The 21,139-nt window shown below is 42.4% G+C and overlaps 1 protein-coding gene and 1 long non-coding RNA gene across 4 annotated transcripts; one reads left to right on the forward strand and one right to left on the reverse strand.

Moving 5' to 3' along the window:
• Nucleotides 1–1,361: 1,361 nt before the first annotated feature.
• LOC127566222 (uncharacterized) lies at nucleotides 1,362–6,798 on the reverse strand. Its single transcript, XM_052008202.1, has 4 exons — nucleotides 5,512–6,798; nucleotides 4,300–5,244; nucleotides 3,836–4,203; nucleotides 1,362–3,750 (listed from the first exon to the last, which is right to left on the reverse strand). The coding sequence occupies exons 1-4, from the start codon at nucleotides 6,796–6,798 to the stop codon at nucleotides 1,362–1,364; spliced, it is 4,989 nt and encodes a 1,662-aa protein (XP_051864162.1).
• Nucleotides 6,799–14,944: 8,146 nt separating this feature from the next.
• On the forward strand, nucleotides 14,945–17,233 carry LOC117573195 (uncharacterized). Of its 3 annotated transcripts, XR_004572668.2 has the most exons (5): nucleotides 14,945–15,486; nucleotides 15,575–15,942; nucleotides 16,124–16,621; nucleotides 16,675–17,044; nucleotides 17,111–17,233. It is a non-coding gene; the product is annotated as an uncharacterized LOC117573195 (long non-coding RNA). The 3 variants fall into 3 exon arrangements; XR_004572666.2 differs by having other exon boundaries at nucleotides 15,575–16,621; XR_004572667.2 differs by lacking the exon at nucleotides 15,575–15,942.
• The last annotated feature ends 3,906 nt before the right edge of the window (nucleotides 17,234–21,139 follow it).

Raw genomic sequence — 21,139 nt, forward strand, 5'->3', positions numbered from 1 at the left:
TAAGATAAAAACACTTTCACTTTGATTTGTAGTAGATTTGTAGACTTTACAAAGTTTTATTAGACACTTGAAAATATACTTGTCATGTGCGCAGAAGAATATTTGAACATATGAAAAAATGCAGAAAAGCACTAAAAAGGGCAGGGTGACCATCACAGGAGGAAACCAAGAACAATGTATACCAGCTTCGTCGCTATCGATAACTTGCGATCGCGACCACACTGTCAGCTGGCCTGAGTGGTCACACCTGCAGTCATCTGGCATCAACATCCTCCCCCCCTTGCAATGAGTTGCAAACGGTATCATTGTCCAAATGGACCGGACAGAATCCAACCCAAGGTGGAATTCTGGGCCATTGGCAAACCGTTGGTGCTCGGCAGGAGGCCAGGTTGGATGATGTGAGGATACACATCAGTGCCGAGCACCAGGGACACCATCGATGGCTGGAACCAGCGTTCGTCGGCGAGCGTAATGCTGCGGAACTGCTCCAAGTTTTCGCCATCGACGGGTCGGAGGGGGTGCGGCAGCAGAATTGAGAGTCCACCTGCAGCAGCACCTTTCGACGGAACTCGGATGTCCGCGAGCGGATGATCGCCTTCCGTACCAACGCGGATGACGGATAGCCGGTAGGCCGTTGCTAATGATGCGCTGATACGGCTGGTCGCCGTGCACGGGTCGATCAGCGCCCGCATCTCGAATGTCTTACATCCGGTGTCGATCAGGATGTTGGTCGTGGGAAGGATGCTAACAGCCTTGTCCTGCAGCAAGGATGAGAGCGACGTCGGAAAAGCCCCCTCGGGCGTAGGTGAGGCCGGTCGCTGGGGAGACGGCGAGCGGGAACGTGACCGTGCTGGAGTTCGGGAACGTGACCGTGTTGGGGTTCGGGATCGTGGCCGTGTTGCGGTTCGGGACCGGGTGGAGCCCGGTTGGTCATCGCCTCGTCGCTGACGATTGGGGCGAACGCTGCGTGCCGCCTTGAAGTGCAGCAGCGTGTGGTGGTCCCCACGACACACCCTGCACCTTCCCGCGCTGCGGCAGGATTGCCCGGAGTGTTGGTGGGCCAGACAGTTAGAGCAGTACTTGTTTATGAGTACTGCTCTCAACCGTTTCTCCGCTGTCAGCCTCAGGAATCGCTGACACTTCCGGAGTGGGTGGATCCTACGGCACACGCGACACCGGAACGAGCTGGTGCCAGCGGGGCGGTCCCGGTGGGTGGATGTATGTGATGGCATACTACATGAAATGAAACAAGAAGAAAAAATAAATGATTATTGTAGTAGCCTCTTTGTGTTGTCAATGACACACGGAACAGGACAGCATAGGACAATACAGGACGACGAATAGGAATACGGAATAGGAGGTTATCCGTCTTTCAGTCCTTCTGACGTGGAGGGGTCAGTCTTGCTGTCCATCGGGAGTAGAATGAGTTTGGCAACGGGTCTTCGGATAGTACCCCGCGCCGTGAGCACATCTAAAACTCGGACCTTGGCATCGGTGCCTGGACACGTCGTCAGCACCCGTCCTAGGCGCCACTCGTTCGAGGGGAGGTTGTCTTCTTTTATGACGACCATGTCACCGATCCGAAGGTTCCATGTAGGGGATTGCCATTTCGTCTTTTTGTGCAGCTCCTTCAGGTACTCATCTTTCCAACGGAAACAAAATTGTTGGTGAAGAGCCTTCAGTCGCTGCCACCGATTGAGGATGGAGGTGGCCGGTTGGTTAATTGGTGGTCCCAACACCGAAATAAGTGGGCCACCTACGAGGAAATGGCCAGGAGTGAGCGCTAGTAAGTCCGAAGGGTCCTCGTACAAAGGGGTAATCGGCCTCGAGTTCAGGCAGGCTTCGATCTTAGCGAGAAGAGTAGACAACTTTTCGAACGTATACTTCCCGGTGGAGGTCGCCTTGTAAAAGAGTGCCTTGAAACTCTTTACGGCTTCCCATAATCCACCCATATGAGGGGCACCCGGCGGGTTGAAGTGCCAGGATAGGCTCTTGTGGGCGTGTTGTGCGATGACGCACTCCCTCGTCGCTTCCAAGAAGTCGTTGGAGATCACCTTGTCAGCTCCAACGAAGGTTTTCCCGTTGTCCGAGTACATCTGGTATGGACACCCGCGCCGTGCGATGAAACGGGAGAATGCGGCCAGGAATTTCTCCGTCGTGAGATCCGATGTTGCCTCCAAGTGGATCGCCTTCGCGCTGAAGCACACGAAGACGCAGATATACCCTTTGGTGATGAGGCAGGCTCGGCCAGTGTAATTCTTTATTTCGAATGGGCCGGCGAAGTCGACTCCAGTGTGCGTGAAAGGTCTCGAGTAGGACGCCCTTTCCTTGGGCAAGTCCCCCATCATTTGGGTCTGCAATCTCTTCTTGTAGATGACGCAAACCTTGCAGGAGTTGATGGTGGATTTAACGAGGACCTTCAATTTTGGAATCCAGAATCTGGAACGGATCAGCCGCATGACGACTTGGTTACCCCCATGTAAGGATATACGATGGGTGAAACGAACCAGTAGTCGTGCAAAGGACGAGGAATACGAGAGGATGATTGGATGACTCTCATCATAACGCAGCGAGTGGGACGCCCTCAGACGCCCACAGGCCCGTAGAATCCCCTTGCCATCGAGGAAAGAGTTCAAGTTTCGGACTGAACTTGAGGAAGGAACCTGCTGCTTGGACTGCAGACAGTGGTATTCTTGTTGAAAAGTTTGTCGTTGAGCCATGACGATTAGCCGCTCTTGGATCCGTGACAGCTCATCCGCTTGGACCACGGTAGAGCTCGGAACTGCCAACTTCCGACTTCTATCACTGAATCTGAGAACATAGGCAGACGTGCGCAGTGCATTGCCAAACTCAGAGAACTTATTCAGGAAGTCAGGAGTAGGAGGTAACTTAGCGACGTTGCACTTAATCCGCTGCTCCAGCAGAGTCTCCGGAATGGGACTTGGAGATGTTGGCCATTGATCCGACGGGAGATGAAGCCACTCTGGTCCATGCCACCACAAAGGATTACGCATCAATTCTTGTGGCAGGACACCTCGGCTTGCAAGATCTGCCGGATTGTGCTCGGATCGCACATGCGACCAGTTCTTGGCGTCGCTGGCTTGGACGATTTTGGCCACACGATTGGCCACAAAGGTTGTCCATCTGCAGGGTGGCTTGTTCAACCAGGCGAGAACAATTGTTGAATCAGTCCAAAAGAAAGTCTGGAAACTTTCTGCTGGCAGATTCAGGAGGAGGGCTGCAGATAACTCAGCTAACAGGTCTGCGCCACAAAGCTCCAAACGTGGCACTGAGAGAGACTTGACAGGAGCCACCTTTGTCTTCGCAGTAAGGAGATGTGTGGAAACCTTGCTCGCCATCTCCACACGGACATGGATCGCTGCTCTATACGCCCTTTCTGATGCATCACAGAATCCGTGGTACTGGAGCTTCACTCGTGTCTGGAATTGGACCCATCTTGGAATCCGGATCTTTCCCAGAGCAGGATAGCTCTGGAGGTACTCCTTCCATTGGAGTAAAAGATCCGTGGGTAAATGCTCGTCCCATTCGAGCGTTCTCAGCCATATCTCCTGCATGAAGATCTTGGGTCGGATAACGAAAGGGGCCAGCCACCCGGCTGGGTCGAAAAGCTTAGCGATTTGCGAAAGCACTTCCCTCTTCGTGTAGCAGTCCTGATGGGCAACTTCTGGTGGCATGAAGAAGAACTCGTCATCGTGAGCTTGCCACCTGATGCCCAGAGTTTTCGCCGTACTGGAGTCTTCGAGTTCGAGGAAATCTTCTCGAAGTAGATGGTCCTGTGAAATGTCCTTCAGCACTCTTATGGCTCGACGTCCACTTCCTCAGCGGGAAGCCAGCGCTGTCCAGGGCTGCACACACTTCCGCAATGGTCCGGATGGCCTCTTCTTTCGTGTGTGTCCCCGCCAGGACGTCGTCCACGTACATGTTGTTGGAAATGACTCGGCTTGCGAGAGGATACTCCAAGCGTGTGTCATCAGCAAGCTGCTGGAGGACTCGTAGAGCCAGGAAAGGCGCACAGTTGACGCCGAATGTCACTGTGCTCAACTCGAAGTCACGGATCTCACCGTCCGACGTACGGAACAGAATTCGTTGGAACGGTGTGAGCTTCGAGTCCATGAGGATTTGGCGATACATCTTCGTTATGTCCATATTGAACACATACCGATAGTATCGCCATCTGAGGATCTGCAACGTGAGATCCGATTGGAGAATGGGCCCTTAATGAAGGATATCAGTCAGACTCTTGCCATTTGAGGATGGACAAGATGCGTTGAAAACGACCCGGACCTTCGTTGTGGTGCTATCTGGTTTGAACACGGCGTGGTGAGGCAGGTATAAATTAGGAGTCGTGACAATCGCCTGAGGCGATATGGGTGTCATATGACCCAAGTCCACGTACTCCTGAAGAACGGCATTGTACTGTTCCTTTAGAGAATCATCTCTTGTCAAACGATTCTCGTTCTTGAGGAATTGAGCCAGCGCTATAGATCTGGAATGACCCAGTTCAATGCCATCGGGCTTCCGGAATGGAAGAGTCACCCGATATCTACCACATTTGCTACGAGAAGTAGTCTTAACGAAGTTTTCTTCGCAAACGAAGTCTGACTCCTTTATCAGCTTCGCTGGAATATCCTCCACCTCCCAAAATTTGGAAAGTAGGCTGTCGAGCTGTTCGTCTACTTGGAGGGCGACTCTTGTCGAAAACGCAGAAAAAGTTGTCGACACATTCTGGGAGACGGGGTCGGTAAGAATCCAGCCAAACACGGTTTCCTGCCCAAGGAGTGAGCCACAAATGTTTGGCCGGGAGCCGCTCAAGATGAACGACGGAAGGATATCCGCGCCAATTAGAATATCAATCTGAGCGCTCTTGTAGAAGTGTGGATCTGCCAGTTCTATCGCTGGTAGATTCCTTAGGAAAGTTCGCGGCGTATCGAAGGAGGGCAGCTTGCCTGCCAACTGTGGAATTACGAATGCCGAAGTCTCGATATGGAGCCTCGGCTTCATCGGAGAACCAATGCTGAAGTGACATAACTTCTGCGATTGGGCCGCAACTGCGTGATTTAGCCCGGATACCTGGGCTCGCACGGACTGGAAAGGCAACTTGATGCGTTGGAACAGACGCTCAGAAATGAAGATCGCTTCGGACCCGGAATCAATTAGCGCACGTGCGGTGTATGTAGTTCCCAAGTGGCATACATTGATGACCGCCGTGCCGAGAAGGACATTCTAAGCATTATTGGCAAAGAAATTTTGCACATTTGTTGCCGTTGGATTCGGAGCGGACTGTATATTGGAAGATGAAGAGGCACCATTGTGGGCACTGTCGCCCCGATGAAGAAGAGTGTTGTGCCGAGCTTTGCATGTAAAGCAATTGTGCGTACTCGTACACTCTCGGAGTTGGTGACCTCTTGCGAAACTGTTTAAACAGAGACTTTTCTGTTTGATGTAGGTCATTCTCTCATTGACCGACATTTGCAAAAAACGCGGACACACCCGGACAGGGTGATTCTCCTTTGAGCACAAGTCACACGATTTGCCTTTCGGAGTGACTCGGGCCTCAAAAGAGTTGACCCGCTTGGAATTCTGCGGACGGGATGGTACTGCAGTTGCGTTCTGTGGGTTGGCATTTTGTTTCACGTCCTCAATCGCTTCGAGCGTACGACAGCGCTCATTGAGGAACGTGCTCATATCCTGCCATGCGGGAATTTTCGCTTTGTCCACCAAAGATTGCTCCCACAACGAGAGTGTGAGCTTGGGGAGTTTGGACGAGCAGAGGAAAACGAGGATGCAATTTGCAACCGGGCTACAGACGGAAATATCTGAATGCTCAAGAGCGGTCAAGCAACGCTGAATCGTGCTCTGCAGCTCCTTGATTGCTGCTCCCGACTCTTGGGTAACCGTGGACAGGTTGAACAGGATTTTTAACTGGCTTGTTATTAAAAAGCGCTTGTTTTCAAATCGTTCGCAGAGAGCACCCCAAGCCGACGCGAAACCATCGTTTGTCAGCGGAAATTTGGCTACGATTTCATTGGCCTCATCTGCGATCTTCGAATTCAAATGGAAAAGTTTCTCAACCGGAGTCAACCTTGGATTGTTGACATAGATGGCCGTGAAAAGGTCACGGAAGGTCGGCCACCGCAAGTAATCCCCACGGAACACTTCGGTGTCGACTGGAGGGAGCCGGCAGCCACTGGAGTATACAGGAGGAACGGATGCTTTACTCCTGCTGGACCCGTAAACTTGGGTAATTTGCCCCTTAACACGGGCGAGACACCGCTCATACACTGCATAGCAGTGATCGTATTTCGCCTCCATGGCCTGTGTGCCTTCACTGTCGCCGTCTCGATGCAGTGCATCAGCGCATGTGGAATAGGCGGCTTCGACATTGTCCCAGAGGGCTTGCAGCCGGTCACGACGGATCTCGTACGTGTGTACATTGTCGTCTTCGGCTACAGGCCCTCTGACCCGACTCTCAAAGTGCACCAGTCTGTCGGAGACACTGACGAAGTTGCTGAGAGCCATCGCACGGGTTTCGCTAAGTTTAGCTTGGACGGAACGGGTAGTTGCCTGACTACGTGGAGCAGTCGAAGATGTACGCAACGGCGGAGTCTTTGCGGAAGCAGACGGCGACGGACGATCGACTTTTACTCGGTGTTGAGCGGCAGGGGTGGCGGATTTGGACCCCGAAGGAGCGGGCGAAGCGGACGACAGGCGACGAGCTGTGGTCGGAAGCTTTAACGAGTGTTTTGAGTCCTTTTCGCTCTTTTGGCTCTTGGACATACTATGCTTCGGCAGTCACTTTAGAGTCTTTTCTCAACAAAGACTCACGGTAAAGCGGACAGCCGAAAGCAAGCACAAAATGGAGAAGAACTTCGGCTGTCACAGGATAGTGAGCAAAGCCGACACAAGAAAACAGACGAGGAACAAATCGCTGTTGGAAAAAACAAAATTGTTTAAGTAAAACACAAACAGCAGCGTGAATCTTTATTACTCGGTGTGATTGCTGCTGTTTATATACGTATACGGAGATGGATAAGATATTATATGTATGTTGTATGTGTGTAACACTGGATTGAATATATAATATCAGTAAATACGTAGCATATACGGAGTGTATATGTGTGTAAGTGTCGACAGCAAAAGAAATAGCAGAGTACACACAACCGCGGCCAAATCGGAAAGTATTAGCGAACTCTTTTAAACTGTATAGATACTTACACGTACATATACATATAAGGATATATATATATATATATACTGTGCCAAGTATACACAAAGTAGAAAAGATGGCTGAGAAAATGCCGGTAGAACGCTTATGTACTTATATATATGCTGTGTCACATATATATAAGGTACAAAATGTATGGAGAAAAAAGTGTATTACCTATCTTGACAACCTATTGCTTGCTGGGGTCGAGCGATATCCAAACTCCGGCTCGAAGGACCAAAATATGTAGGGGGGATGTTTGCCGGTAAGATAAAAACACTTTCACTTTGATTTGTAGTAGATTTGTAGACTTTACAAAGTTTTATTAGACACTTGAAAATATACTTGTCATGTGCGCAGAAGAATATTTGAACATATGAAAAAATGCAGAAAAGCACTAAAAAGGGCAGGGTGACCATCACAGGAGGAAACCAAGAACAATGTGTCTGCGCGTATGACACGGTCACACGCACAGTATACCAGCTTCGTCGCTAACGCCAACGCGTAAGTAAAATTGATTTTGTGTCGCAATATTTTAATTTTATTAAATGTTTGATCACATGAAGTGAAACTTAAATAACTTGGAAGCGAACGCTGGTGTTGGTTGTTGGCTTGGTGCAACAAAATGGACAATTTTGTGAAAAGTAAGTATTGTTTTTAAATGACGCTCTGCATACAAGAAAAAATGTATACATGTATACATGTATGTATTGATATGCAGAAGCATAGAAAAGGTGTGAATTTATTCACATTTTTTTATTATTTTAGTAACATCAATATCAACTGGCAACAAGGAAAATGAAGAGGCGATAGAAGTACAGCATGCACAAACGCAAAAGGGAAACGACGCTGGTTTGACAGGTCCTCAAAAAATGCAAAGAGAGCAATACGGCGATATGCAATCAGTGGGGTAAGCAATATATAGTAAGACCGGTGGAAGGACGACGAACCTAATGGATCACTTGAAGCGTATTCATCCTACGCTATTAAAAGAGCATTCTTTAGAAACGGAAAAGTGTATGACGAAATTCTTTGAGTGATATTCAATACTCTAATACGTCGGAAAAAAAAACGCATTGACAAGTTGGTAAATATGGTCGTGTCTGATGTCTTCCCTCTAAATGTGGTTAATGGTCGTGCATTCAAAAAGCTGATTGATGAACTAGATCCACGGTATAAATTGCCAAGTAAGACTCACCTGCGCAATGTACTTTTAAAAATCAGATCTCCAATTTAAAAGATAAAAGATTAAAAGCTGAACTAGAGATTATTGAAAGCGTCGCATTGACAACCGATGGCTGGTCATCAAGAGCCAATGAATGCTGTATCTTGTCATTTTGTAACGGAATCTTTTGAGCTTACTTAAAAAATTTTGTCGACGAATAAACTAGTTACGCCAATACACCATTCAGTTGTTAACATTGCTGATACTATCAGAAATGTTCCAAGTGAATGGGGCTTACTAGGTAAAGTCGTTTGCATTGTAACGGACAATGACGCAACAATGGAAAAAGCATGCGAGAATTTTAAAATCGTGCGCATACAATCAATTTACTCGTACAAGATATTTTGAAGCTACCATGCGTTTCAGACATCATTTTAAAGTACAAGCGCTCAGTCGCATTTTTAAAATCGAACAATGCAGCATATGCCAAATTTAAAGATCTGATTCAGGAGGTGCCTACGCGTTGGAATAGTACTTTCATTTGGCGTCAAATGAAATTATTTCGAAAGATTTATTAAATAACCCAAAAACTCTACCGCCGTTTACAGCAGACGAAAAACAACTGATAAGGGAACTGATTGAGATACTCAATCCATTTCAGGATGCAACCTTAATCATTTCTGTAGACACAAAAGTGACTATATCACTGATTATTTCAACATGCTGCGCCAAAAAATATCTGAAATGAACTCTTTTATATCTTCAGAGGCAAAACAAGTCGTCGAGTACCTAAAGGTCCGAATGACAGAAAGATTTTCACCGAACGAGACTCGAACAGAGACAAGGCTTACAACCATTCCGGACCCACGGTTCAAAAAGGATGGATTCCTGCAGCCATCAAATGCTGAGCAGGCAGCAAAAACCTTAGAACAGGAAGTATCCACTTTCTTGTCCAAAACTGTACAGCAACCACAGCCACAGGCAACACCACCGCAACCAAAACGCTTTTCTTTTATGATCAAAAAACTGAAAGACAAGATCAAACAAGAAAGCTACAGTTGAGTGTGCTCGACTGTGAGATATCCGCTACCCATTTTGAATAAAAGCAATATATTTTGCGGTATTATTCTCAAAATATACAGAATATACTAAAAAATACTAAACAATATACGAAATGGTATATTTGGTATATCGATATAGTACCACATTCAAAATATACCATAGTCGGCACAATATACCAGATTTTCAGCCAAAGCAACTAAGACCCCTAGTAAGTAGACGTTTTTGCCCATACAAAAGTATTTCTTTAATAACTTCCAGAATTCATCGCAGCCAAATTTTCAGGAATCATAACTACTATAGTTATTATTGTACCGAAATTCGCAACCCTAGCTTTAAAATTACGCTTGTTATTCGTTTTTATACCCGCTACCCATAGGGTAGAAGGGTATTATAACTTTGTGCCGGCAGGAAATGTATGTAACAGATAGAACGAGGCATCTCCGACCCTATAAAGTATATATATTCTTGATCAGCGTCAACAGCCGAGACGATATAGCCATGTCATACATTTCCTGCCGGCACAAAGTTATAATACCATTCTACTTTATGGGTATAACAAAGGTGACGCCTTAATAATTTTGTGCCAATATTTTGAAGTAGCACGTGAAGGAGAAGAAGTGAATCCACTTGAGTATTGAAAGGTAATAATCAATATAATATGTAATCTTTTCGTATAACCAAAAATATTTTCTCTTTATTTTAGGCGTATACAAATAATAACTACCAGCATCTTCCTGCGCTTCAGAGCTAGCGTTCAGTAAAGCTGGAAAGATTATATCCGAGGAGATGCGCATTAAAATTAAAATTAAACATTGTTGATAAGCTCTTGTTCTTAAATAAGAATCATGATCTCTAATTAAACAACTTGTTAATTGTTATTTTTATGTTAAATTTGAAAAGCATCGATGTTTTATGGATGTTTACTTTCAAAAATATCGATGGTCCCAAACATCGATTGTTTTCCAGCTCTACTGGAGAGGACGTTTGAAGTTGACAGTCCGGGTAATGAGTCGTGTTGTAAGCGCTCAATCCCCTTGTGTCCGGGCGTGAGTCGTGGATGGTTCCGATTCTGGATGTATTCGAATTCTGTGGCGAACTGGATCAGCTGGTTAAGACTCGTGACCTCGTGTCGGCGGGCGTAGTATTGGTATTCTGGGCGAGCGTTGTGATAAATCGTGTCCAATTCTTGCGGCATGCTGTAGTTAGAATGATGCATGAGATACCGAATTTCCGTGACGTAGTCCTTGAAGGTTTTGTTGCCGCGCGTTGCTAGCTTCAAAATACCGTGTAGGCAGGAAAAATGCGAGAAATTCCGAGCAAGAGACTGCGCTCAGTCCACTGGCTCGGAACCAAAGAGCGGCACGGTCCACCAAACCTTTAGCAATGCACCTTGACAAAGTGTCGACCGAGATCCCATACGCTTGAAGCCGTTCCTCCAACGCCTCAACCAAAGCTAACGGGTCGCCCTGATCGTCGAGTTGGATTCCCCTTGGTACCGTACGGCCAAGGGCTCAGGTTGGCGGCGGTCGGATTTAGCCGAGATTCACCGATGGGTGCCGGGTGGATTTGCTTGTGCGGACTTGAAGCAACAGGTGTGGAAGACAGCACAGGAATGCGAGTCGTGCTTCGGTCTTGGGTAGGGTGGGTGAAGTTGTGGCTTGCATATCGGGCTGCGGGGTGTGCCGGCATGTGTATAGCACTTCAAGTTCAGCCAAGTTAAGTCTTCGTTTTTCCCTTTGACCGAGAACTTAAATTCTTGCGCAAATGCTTCTAACTCCTCTCGCCGACGGTACTAACTTCACTTTACACTTAAGTCACGAAATATGTTGATTCGAGGTACGCGATCACACCTTACTAGTGGGTTCTTATGCCAGTCGGAAACTGAGTTCCACTTAAACTTGAAGGGTCCCTGCTCAGACGCCACTTGTAACGAACCGTTACAACGCCAAGGTAACTAGTGCTGTCCAGGGGTTGAATTATCAAAAAATTTGTGTTTTGCTGAAACCCTACAAATCATGTTTTGCAAGGTGTGGGTCTCATCTACGTATAGAATCTCTCTAAAGGTATTGATATAAAAGAAAATGCAATAGTTGTGGTTCAATTCGATTGTTTATTGTTTTAATCTGGGTATACCAGATCTCTCGATGATGTATAGCGTTATTGTGTACAATTCCGTGATTATCTTTGGGATTGTCGTCTGTCGAAGTATCGCGAAGCAAGGGCAAAATGGTGGGGTACGATGTTTAGTGCGAGTGTGTAACCACACTGGAATTAGTCGCAATATTCCAGCGTCGACTATAGTAGTCTGTAGTCACACGACCAGCGGCAAGAATTTCGTGCTTTGCGCGAAGGAAAAAAACGAGATGGCCTTGACTACTCAGCCCTGCTAAATCGCTTTCTTCTTTTATCTCCTAAAAATGCATATGCGCTGTTAACTCACTTGGTACTGCTTGCGCTGCACATGCGCTCGTACGGTTCTGCTACCGTTGAACATGCGCTGTAAGCTCGATTGGTTCTGCTAACGTTGCACATGCGCTTCTAGCTCGTTTGGTTCTGCTAACTCGGCACAGTTGGTTTTGCTTGAGTGACCGTATATTTATATTGTGAGAGGAAAATGCTCTGGTGTATACGTTCTATATGTATTTTTATTGAGGCACACTTTGGTGCGTTACAGTTCTAACAAGACCTTCGGTTTCTAATAAATCGAAAGCTTTTCTCAAATTTGTAACATTTCTATTAATTACGACAAAATCTAAATTTACATCGATATTCTTTAAGAATGTTTTTAACATGCTTCTTTAACATTTTAGGCACAAAACTCAGAATGATTCGATGGTTCTCACAACATGTAGAGCTGCGCTTTGGATTTTGTTGACGATGACACGTCGAGAGACGTAGACTCCTGTAGTAGTTGTGGGAGGTAATAATGAGAATATCATCTCCACTTCACGAATAAATGATGATAGAGCCCTTGAGTTGTCTCCTCCGTATTCGTGAATGTGGTGTGGGCATCCTTAAGAATGTCCCCAAACGATAAGGTAAAATCGTTTACCATCGCTATTAAACAGTTCTTTAAAACTTACAATATACAATAATATACTAACAGAATTAGTTCTGTTAATTCTCGTCGCTAATCGATGCCAAACGTTCTTCTGAACTTGTCATCGAACCGATTGTGAACAGAATAGGTTCGCTCCGAGATGCTGGTGTATGTGCTGATTTAGGCAGTCACACATACACACGGTTGCCATTCCAAACAAGTATTTTGTACCAAAATTTTGAAAAAATGTACCAATTTCACCAAAAACGTACCACAAATTTTTTCACGAAAGATTTTTTGTATTTCACAAATTGTAATTCACAATACATAACTGTTTACTTAGTGATAGACCTTAAATATCATTAAATTGACTTTATTTTTTGAATTAGAATACTTCAAGAATACTGAAACATATTTTTAAAAAATTTTAGACTTCGTTGGTAATTTGTTATTCGCCCATACTTAAAGACTATGGTGTGGACCCTCTAAATAAAAAAAAAATTGGCGGAAAATTTGTGATTTTTTCTGTCAATTTTATATTCAAATATTAAATCAAACAAAAGAGCTTGAATATAAAATTAAATCGTCAAGGTATGTAATATTAATTATTGGCATTGAATTTTTAGTACATGTGATATATTGTCCAATCGTGCAATGTGTTGTTGGTACGTTTTTAGGTCCCTGGTAACAAATGTATTTGTGTTTCTGTGGAGTATAACTAGTGCGTCTAGGCCGGTCGAGGCAATATTAAAGCTGAATTTTATTAACCAAACTGTTAACAATCAAATAGTGATTATTTTTGATTTTGCCCGTTTGTGCCCGATTTACGGCAACACTCAATTTTGCAGTTGTATTTACGTCTTGTTTTTCAATGTTGCTTGATTTTTGGAGCAAAAACAACCGCCAACAAACAATTTTAATTGCTACATAATGTGAGTTTGCGGTATGCCCATCAAAAGTTAAAGTAGGTACTTGATGTACTTATACGTTAATACTTATAAGTGGTATCCAATGTCTCAAATTCTGCATAAAGTACTGGTACACTGGCACCAAATTATGGAAACCTCAGTACTTCTCCTAGGGGCTCTCCGTGAAAATGCGTCAGAAGAGCGCAAAAAATTGTACAAACTCGATATGTTTTCTCATGCAAGATGTGTTTAATAGAGCATTGGATTCCTCTGACCCACTGCTTTCAGATGTGTTTAATAGAGCATTGGATTCCTCTGACCCACTGCCTTCAACTATAAATCTAAAGGAACGCCAAAGATTAAAATATTAAAAAGCCTACCAAGAGATGTTATAGCTCTTTTGGAATCTCCTGAGCCTCCAATAACATGGGCATGTGTAGTCAATAATGATAATCAGGTAAAAGAAGGCGGAGATAATGAACTCGAAATTTTCGGGCAAAGTTCCGTGGAGTTGGAGGAAGAGCTTTGTGAAGCATAAATTATTAACTGGACACCAAGGTATGGAGTCACAAAACATAATATTGGCCTCTAATTAATTTTTGATTTAATTTTGCATGGACCCAAATCAAATTTTAAATGCGAATTTGCTAAAAATATATTAATTTAATAAATTTAGTTTAATTTTATTAAATATATTATATTAAAATATTTTAAAACAAATTTTTAGAAAAAAAATCGAAAATTATAACCTCATGGTAAGGTGGGCGGAAAGGAAGGCATGGTCCAATTGAAAAAAGAAAAAATCCGATCTTTATTTTTTAGGTATATGTACAAAGTTTCATGTTTCTATCTTCAAAAATGTTAAAAATGCCGCAATTCGGGACTTTTTGCCCATAGTGGATTGGCGCATATATATTTTCTGAATTGACAAATCGACTGTACTCGTATGCGATATTTTCCAGTGTAAGTCATGGTTCAATTTCTAACTGATACAAAATTTGTGTCTGGTGGAACAGAGGCATTTGTTAAAATAATATGTGTGAACATAAAATTTTATGAAAAATTTAAATTCTAGACTAGGCATATTGAAAATGTACCAAAATGAAAAAAAGTGATCCAATGTACCAACGCATAAAAAATGTACCAGATTTGGTACATTTGTACCAAAAAGTGGCAACCGTGCTCATACATACAAAGATGAGTACAGTTTCAAGTGCCGGCCAGTGGTGCCAGTTTAGCAATTTAGTTGCTAGATCTAGCAACTTTTCAAAATATTTGCAACTTTTTTTTTGAAAATGCTATTAGCTACAAATTTAGCAACTTATTATTTTTTTTTTTTTAGCAATTTTAGCTATTTTAGCAATTTTTCATTTATACTTTACTTAAAGGTTTTATATTTTGTATTCCCTTTTTGCCATTCACTGCAAAAATTGGGGTTAATAGTTCACAATGAAATCGGAACTTGTATTGAACTCAATGGTTCGATTATATGAGCTACTTGAGTTCACTGATATCTTGAGTTAAAAGAATTTCAAAAGTTCTCGGAAACAAGTGTTTTCTTATTATTTTTGAAATCAAAGAAAAATGCCAAAAATATATAAGCAACATTTTCGCGATGCTTGGCTTAAAGACGAGGAGTTAAAGCAGTAGATTAAAAAGGATTGCACGGATTCAACAAAAGCGTTTTGATCATACTGCAAATGCACAATAGGCGCAAAACTTTTTGCAAATCTTCGCCACCATGCCGCCTCAAAGAAGCACGTGACTGCGATAGGAGCACTGACGCAAAAAAATAAGTTGCCTTTTGTTAAAAAGACAACTAAAACGGAGGAGCAGGAAGCGGCAATATGTCTTCACATTGCTAAACATTCGGCGATAGCGACATGTGACCATTTGTCCAAGCTATGTGTGCAGCAGTTTTCAGCTTGCCAAGGTGCCGCAAACATAAAACTGGGCAGAACCAAGTGCACTTACATAATAAAAAATGTCCTTGCGGTGGAGGAGGACTTACATAAAGACATTGGAAACGCTGCATTTAGCCTTTTATTGGATGAGTCCACTGACATTGGTGTAACAAAAATTCTTGGTAAGTTTTTGATATTATATTTTGATATTATTTTATGTTGATATTTTCGTTTATGTACCTGTATATGTAAATTTTCTTAAATCTTTAGGAGTCGCTATTAGCTATTTTAGCAAATCCAAAGGGGATGTAGTGTCGACATTCTTAGGCCTCGAACAAGTTGAGACAGCAGATGCAGTTTCGATAGCAGATACCATAAAGAAGTTGCTGTTAAGCAAAAATTTAAACATTGGCAATATGATTGGTATCGGCACAGTTAACGCTAGAAAATCTGTACCGCCTCTCAAGCTCATAAAATGCGTATGCCACTCAATTCAACTGGCAGTAACAAAGGCTTGACCGAAGGTATTGCCGGACTGCTTAGAATTTCTTGTGCATGAGACTTACTCATGGTTTTGTAAAAGCTCAAGTCGCCAGTTACAATACAAAAAACTGTATCAATGTTTAAATGATGAGCAGGTATATGTACATATGAACACATGTATTAACAAAAATAATCAGAATTGTGATCGTCTGCTATTAATTTACTAACGATATATATATGTGATGAAGCTTTCTTTTTTGATGTGTACCAGCTACATGTTATTTGCAAAAATTTTCTGTATAAAATTTAATCAACTGTTTATTTATTATTATTTAGAATCCTTTGAAAATACCAAGAGTGTGTGACACAAGATGGCTGTCTATTGAGAATGCAGTTTCCCGAATCGCGGACCAGTGGACAGAACTAAAACTCCACTTTGAGTCAGCAGCCACTTCTGAGAAGTGTCATAAGGCACATATCCTCAACGGGCTCTATAAAGATGTTGATAAATTACCTTTATTTATTATTTTTGAGGCCTATATTAAAGGAGATGCAAGCCCCTAATAAAAACTTTCAAAGTAGAAATGGCAATCCAACCCAACTATATTCGGATGTCATAATGGCCATCAACTCTTTGAAAGTGAAAATTATACCACCTGATTGCGAAATCAATATTTTAAAGGATGACTTTAAAGACAAAGCAGATGCGAACATATATTTAGGGTATGCCTTTGAAAAAAAGATTAAAGAACTTAATTTTCAATCACATGAGATGGAAATTAGAACAATTTGTATGGACTTTATAATTGAGTTAATAATTTAACTTCGAGAAAGGTAGTATAATGACTTTGATCTCAGTATTTAAAAATCAACATTTTTATTTTTAGATTTTAGAACATTAAAACAATGCAACACGTCAATTTGTTTTCAGTTCAAAATATGCTAAGACCCTCTAAATCTGAAGATATTCTCGATGTCTTAGAATATTTTGAATGTCAAGACATTGACAACATTAAAATCCAAATGGATAAAATTAATTTTATTAAATGGGAGTGTGTGGATGACAACATCAAATTTTGGACTGAAGTCCTGAATAATAAGGACGCTGGGAACCAAAATCCTTTCAATGAATTAGCAGATTTTGCGCTCAAAATCTTTTCCCTCCCATCGTCGAACGCTGAAGTTGAGCGAATATTCTCCCAATGAATTGCGCAACCGTATGAGCCTTAAAACATTAAATGCGATATTACATATAAGGTTAGTTTTGAATTTGAATAATTTTAAAATAAATTAAATATTAACTTGATATATGTATTTAAACAGGTATGGACTACATAGGCATGACAAATGTTGCCAAAACTATGTACTTCCCTACGAGTACTTAGTTAAAATTTCAGCAAACGAGAAGTACACGGATAATAACGAAGCAGATGAATTGGACGAAATTCGAACTATTTTGTAATGTTAAGAAAAAAAGATATAAAATTCTATTTATTTGAATTTTTTATTTTTAATTTTAATATTTTATTTTCAAATTAATTAAAAATGTGCATACTGTTTGAAAAAGAACATTTACAAGATTTAGCAATTTTTTTTTGGCAATTTTTTAATATTTTTTTTAGCAATTTCTAGCAACTTTTTTTTCTCAAATCTAGCAACTTTTATTCCGGAGAATCTGGCAGCACTGGTGCCGGCACGCTGCATAGAAAATGCGCAAGATATTTCTAGGTTAAACACAAAGTTGTACGGGATGCAGCAAATATCCGATGCACAAAAACACTTAGTTGGTTTTTATTTTCTGTACACACTTTTGCAAATCTCTTTGTCAAAGCCGGTATGTTCTGACAAAGCAAGCCTTATCAGGTTATGTGTCTTTTGCACAAGATGTATGGGATTGGATACAAGCACAAATTCCCTCAATACTGAATAGACAAGAGAGCTTTAGAGCTTTTATGCTTGTAATCTCTGACCATGATATAATCCATGATACAATTATAGAAGGTAGTCCCGTCCAAGATACAATTATACAAGGAAGTCTCGTCGGCAAAAGATGTCCGTTAACTATACCATACATGTGCGAGTGCGAGTGAGACGACTCCGCCTAGTGAGTGCGAAAGAATCGACAGTCGTGCTTATTGATTAACCCTTAAATGGTGCATAGGGTTCAATTGTTCCATTATATTAAAAAGAGTTGAAGTGATTTTTATAATTTAATTCCTATATAAATATTTTTTTTTGATTTAAAATAGCTTAAAACAATATTGGGAAATACAATTTTCAGCTGTTTGATTTAATAATAATAATATAATTGCAATCTGACATTTTTGCTTTGCACAAAGGTTAATATGTATGTATGGTATTGTTAACGGACAGCTTTTGCCGACGGGACTACCTTGTGTTATTGTATCATGTCTCTGACTGTTAAATTCATAATACAATTGTATTATGGTTAAATGTAGGCGAAAAGAGAGAGAGTACAAGAACTTCGACTACAGAACTCATCTGCAGCATTAGCAGGGCTAACCGAGCTAACAGCGCATGTGCAGTGTTAACCGTACCAGGTGAGTGAACAGCACATATGAATTTTTAGGGGATAGAAGAAAAAACGAATTAGCAGGGCCATAACTTATGTAAAAAAGAGAGCGAAAGCACAGGCTCACTCTCTTAGAAAACAAAACTCAGTAGTGCGCAAACTATTTTCCGCAAGTGACAAAATAAAAATAAATCCAGACAACTCACCCTCACGAGCAAAGTGTACTCAGCAGGTACATATGTACAAGCCTAGCGCTGATTCTTTTCTCACATTTCTTCTCTCCCTGCTCGTTGCCCACCTAGAGCCTATGCGATTACGCATAGCGAAATAATTTATTGCTTCGTGACCCCGTGTGACTAATATAACCACACGCAAAGTAGTGTAGTAAGTGTGTGTGGTAAATCATACGCCTGCGCAACGCATTGTTCAAACAGTAAATATGCCTTGCACCTTGCTCTTTCGTGTTGAAAAATCACAAGTTTTTATGATTATTAATTTCCGCTTTATTCGCGAACACAAAGAATAGACCTAATTGTTGTTGGTACAACGAAAACGAAACGAAAAGATAACGTAGAGAGTGATGACGCGCTGATGAGCTCTTGATTTCAACTGTCTTTATAATTCTATGCTAAGTTGCATTAAGCCTAACTTAACTAGAGCGGCAAAGCGAGGCGAATTCGCTCAGAGAGCAACAAACGAAAGCTTTATTGCGCTCTCGCTTCGCCCTAATTCTAACAACTTCATGCTCTTAACTAATATCAATCAAATGCGCCAACACGTGTAAAGCACAATTTCTTTCCGTTAGCTGTAGCAGCGTCAATACAAATGGCACGCTGGCATAGAGTGTACATGGAAACCGTGTCAGTTTGATGACACACCAGCGTCCGCTTCACCAACGCCGTGCATTTAGTTTTCTTTCGCGTAAAGCACTAAATTCTTCCCGTTAGCTCAAGTAGTGTGACTCCAAACTACTACCGTCAACGCTGGCATAGTGTCTACAGCGAACTTGTGCCAGTGAGATTACACACTCGCCCCCGTTTCATTTGCACCGTACGCCTCATCGTTTCTCTGTAACTAAATCCACAATAGCAAGTACAACGATATCGTGGTAGTGTGATTAGCCCCCTTCGCACTGAACATTGTTCCCCACCATTGCGCGATACTCAGACAGACGAAGTTGGACCCCGAAGACAACCACGGATTTGAACATACATAAGCATAAACGTTAGGCATCATCGAGAGATATGGTAAATACAAATTAAACAATAAGTAAAAGAATTAAATTACAACTGCATTTTCCTTTGCACCGACACCTCCAAATCGATTCTATACTTAGATTAGTCCCACATCTTGTAATACTTTACTTGTAGCAAAAACATAAATTTTTTGTTACAACAGTTCGTTACAATACAGACGGACAGACAGACGAAAATGGATATATATATGTCGGAAATTAAATAAGAGCTCAGCGAACATAGTTACAACAAAAAAAGGCTTAAGACCATATTTTCTAAGAGGGTGATAGATTTTGAGAGAGAGAGAGCTCTCCTGAGTGAGGCATGAAAAGGCAAAGATAACGATTAAAGGACAGATTGTAAATTGAGAGTCAGTCCGGAATGAGTTTCTGCACTGGAGGAAACGTCATCACGACTTGTTGCGCAAATCGGAAAGAACTATGTCGAATAATTATTCTCCGATATTAGAAGTGGGATCGCAAGATCCATTACATATAAGACTATAAAATACATATAAGCTATAAGATCATTCTGATGCCAAGTGGCAGGCAATTTTGGAATCCCAAAACAAAATCATCAATGAACTACTAAAAGCAGTACAGCCAAAGCCGGCATCTAATTCATGCACTAATTCAGCGGCATTGCCAATCTTTAATCCAGACGCCGCAGATGTCGACGCTGGCTCGTGATGTAAAACGGCAAATATAATTCTTTCCGAGCATCCACTTGATGGCGCAGCGCTAGTGATGGCACAACGTAAATGACTTGTCGGCAGAGCATCACAATGGTTATAACAGATGTGCTTCGCTGGCATGACTTGAAGTCAATACAAAGAATTATTTATGCATCGTTATGAGGGCAACTAGACACCAGCCGTCACGTTGCTGAGTATTCGATAGCAGGATGAGTGTTCGTCAGCTGGCAAAGTGGAAAGATATGAATTTGGAGGAAACAGCTGTATCGGTTGTGTTGGCTCATGCATCCCAAATTGACAGCAGACTGCAGCGCCTGCTATTTACAATAACAGCTGAAGGCATTTGCTTATTGCAATCGTGAGCATTCAGGAATTGAAATGAGACCAGAGCGAAAGAAACAAAAGATGTCGACTAGAGGTGGGCGCGGGCCTGTATTTTAAGGCCCGGGCCCGCACGAAAACAAACTCTTTTTTGAGAGGCCCGGCCCGGCCGAACACGAAACTTTTTCACTAAGGCCCGGCCCGGCACGAAACTTATTTACACATATAAGGAAATTCAAAAGACATGTAATTTATATATACATATATATATTTATTAAGGTATTTATATTGAATATTGGCCGGCAAAAATCCTCTGCTGAACCCTCCCCGAGGGTGCTGGCTGGGTAGGATCTGTATTACCTCATTGTCAACGGGTAGCAGATCTCTACTATACGTCGATGTTTCAGGTACTGCAGATCCTAGCTGAGGACTCTGTTCCTTATCGTTCGGGCTTCTGTCTGGAGATAAGTAGCAGAATCCATGGTACGAGGTGTCTGGCGGTTAGACTGAAAACGCTATGGGGGGCTCCCAAGAATAAAATTAGCCAAAATGGTCTCAGAATGGACACA

The sequence above is a fragment of the Drosophila albomicans genome, chromosome 2R (assembly GCF_009650485.2).
Source record: "Drosophila albomicans strain 15112-1751.03 chromosome 2R, ASM965048v2, whole genome shotgun sequence".
NCBI lineage: Eukaryota > Metazoa > Arthropoda > Insecta > Diptera > Drosophilidae > Drosophila > Drosophila albomicans.

Coding starts and splice junctions, on each gene's coding strand:
- LOC127566222 (XM_052008202.1), bottom strand. CDS start 6,798: ATGTCCAAGAGCCAAAAGAGCGAAAAGGACTCAAAACACTCGTTAAAG. Junction 5,245..5,511: donor AGGAGAATCACCCTGTCCGG/GTGTGTCCGCGT, acceptor AATAATGCTTAG/AATGTCCTTCTCGGCACGGC. Junction 4,204..4,299: donor GCACCACAACGAAGGTCCGG/GTCGTTTTCAAC, acceptor CTCACGTTGCAG/ATCCTCAGATGGCGATACTA.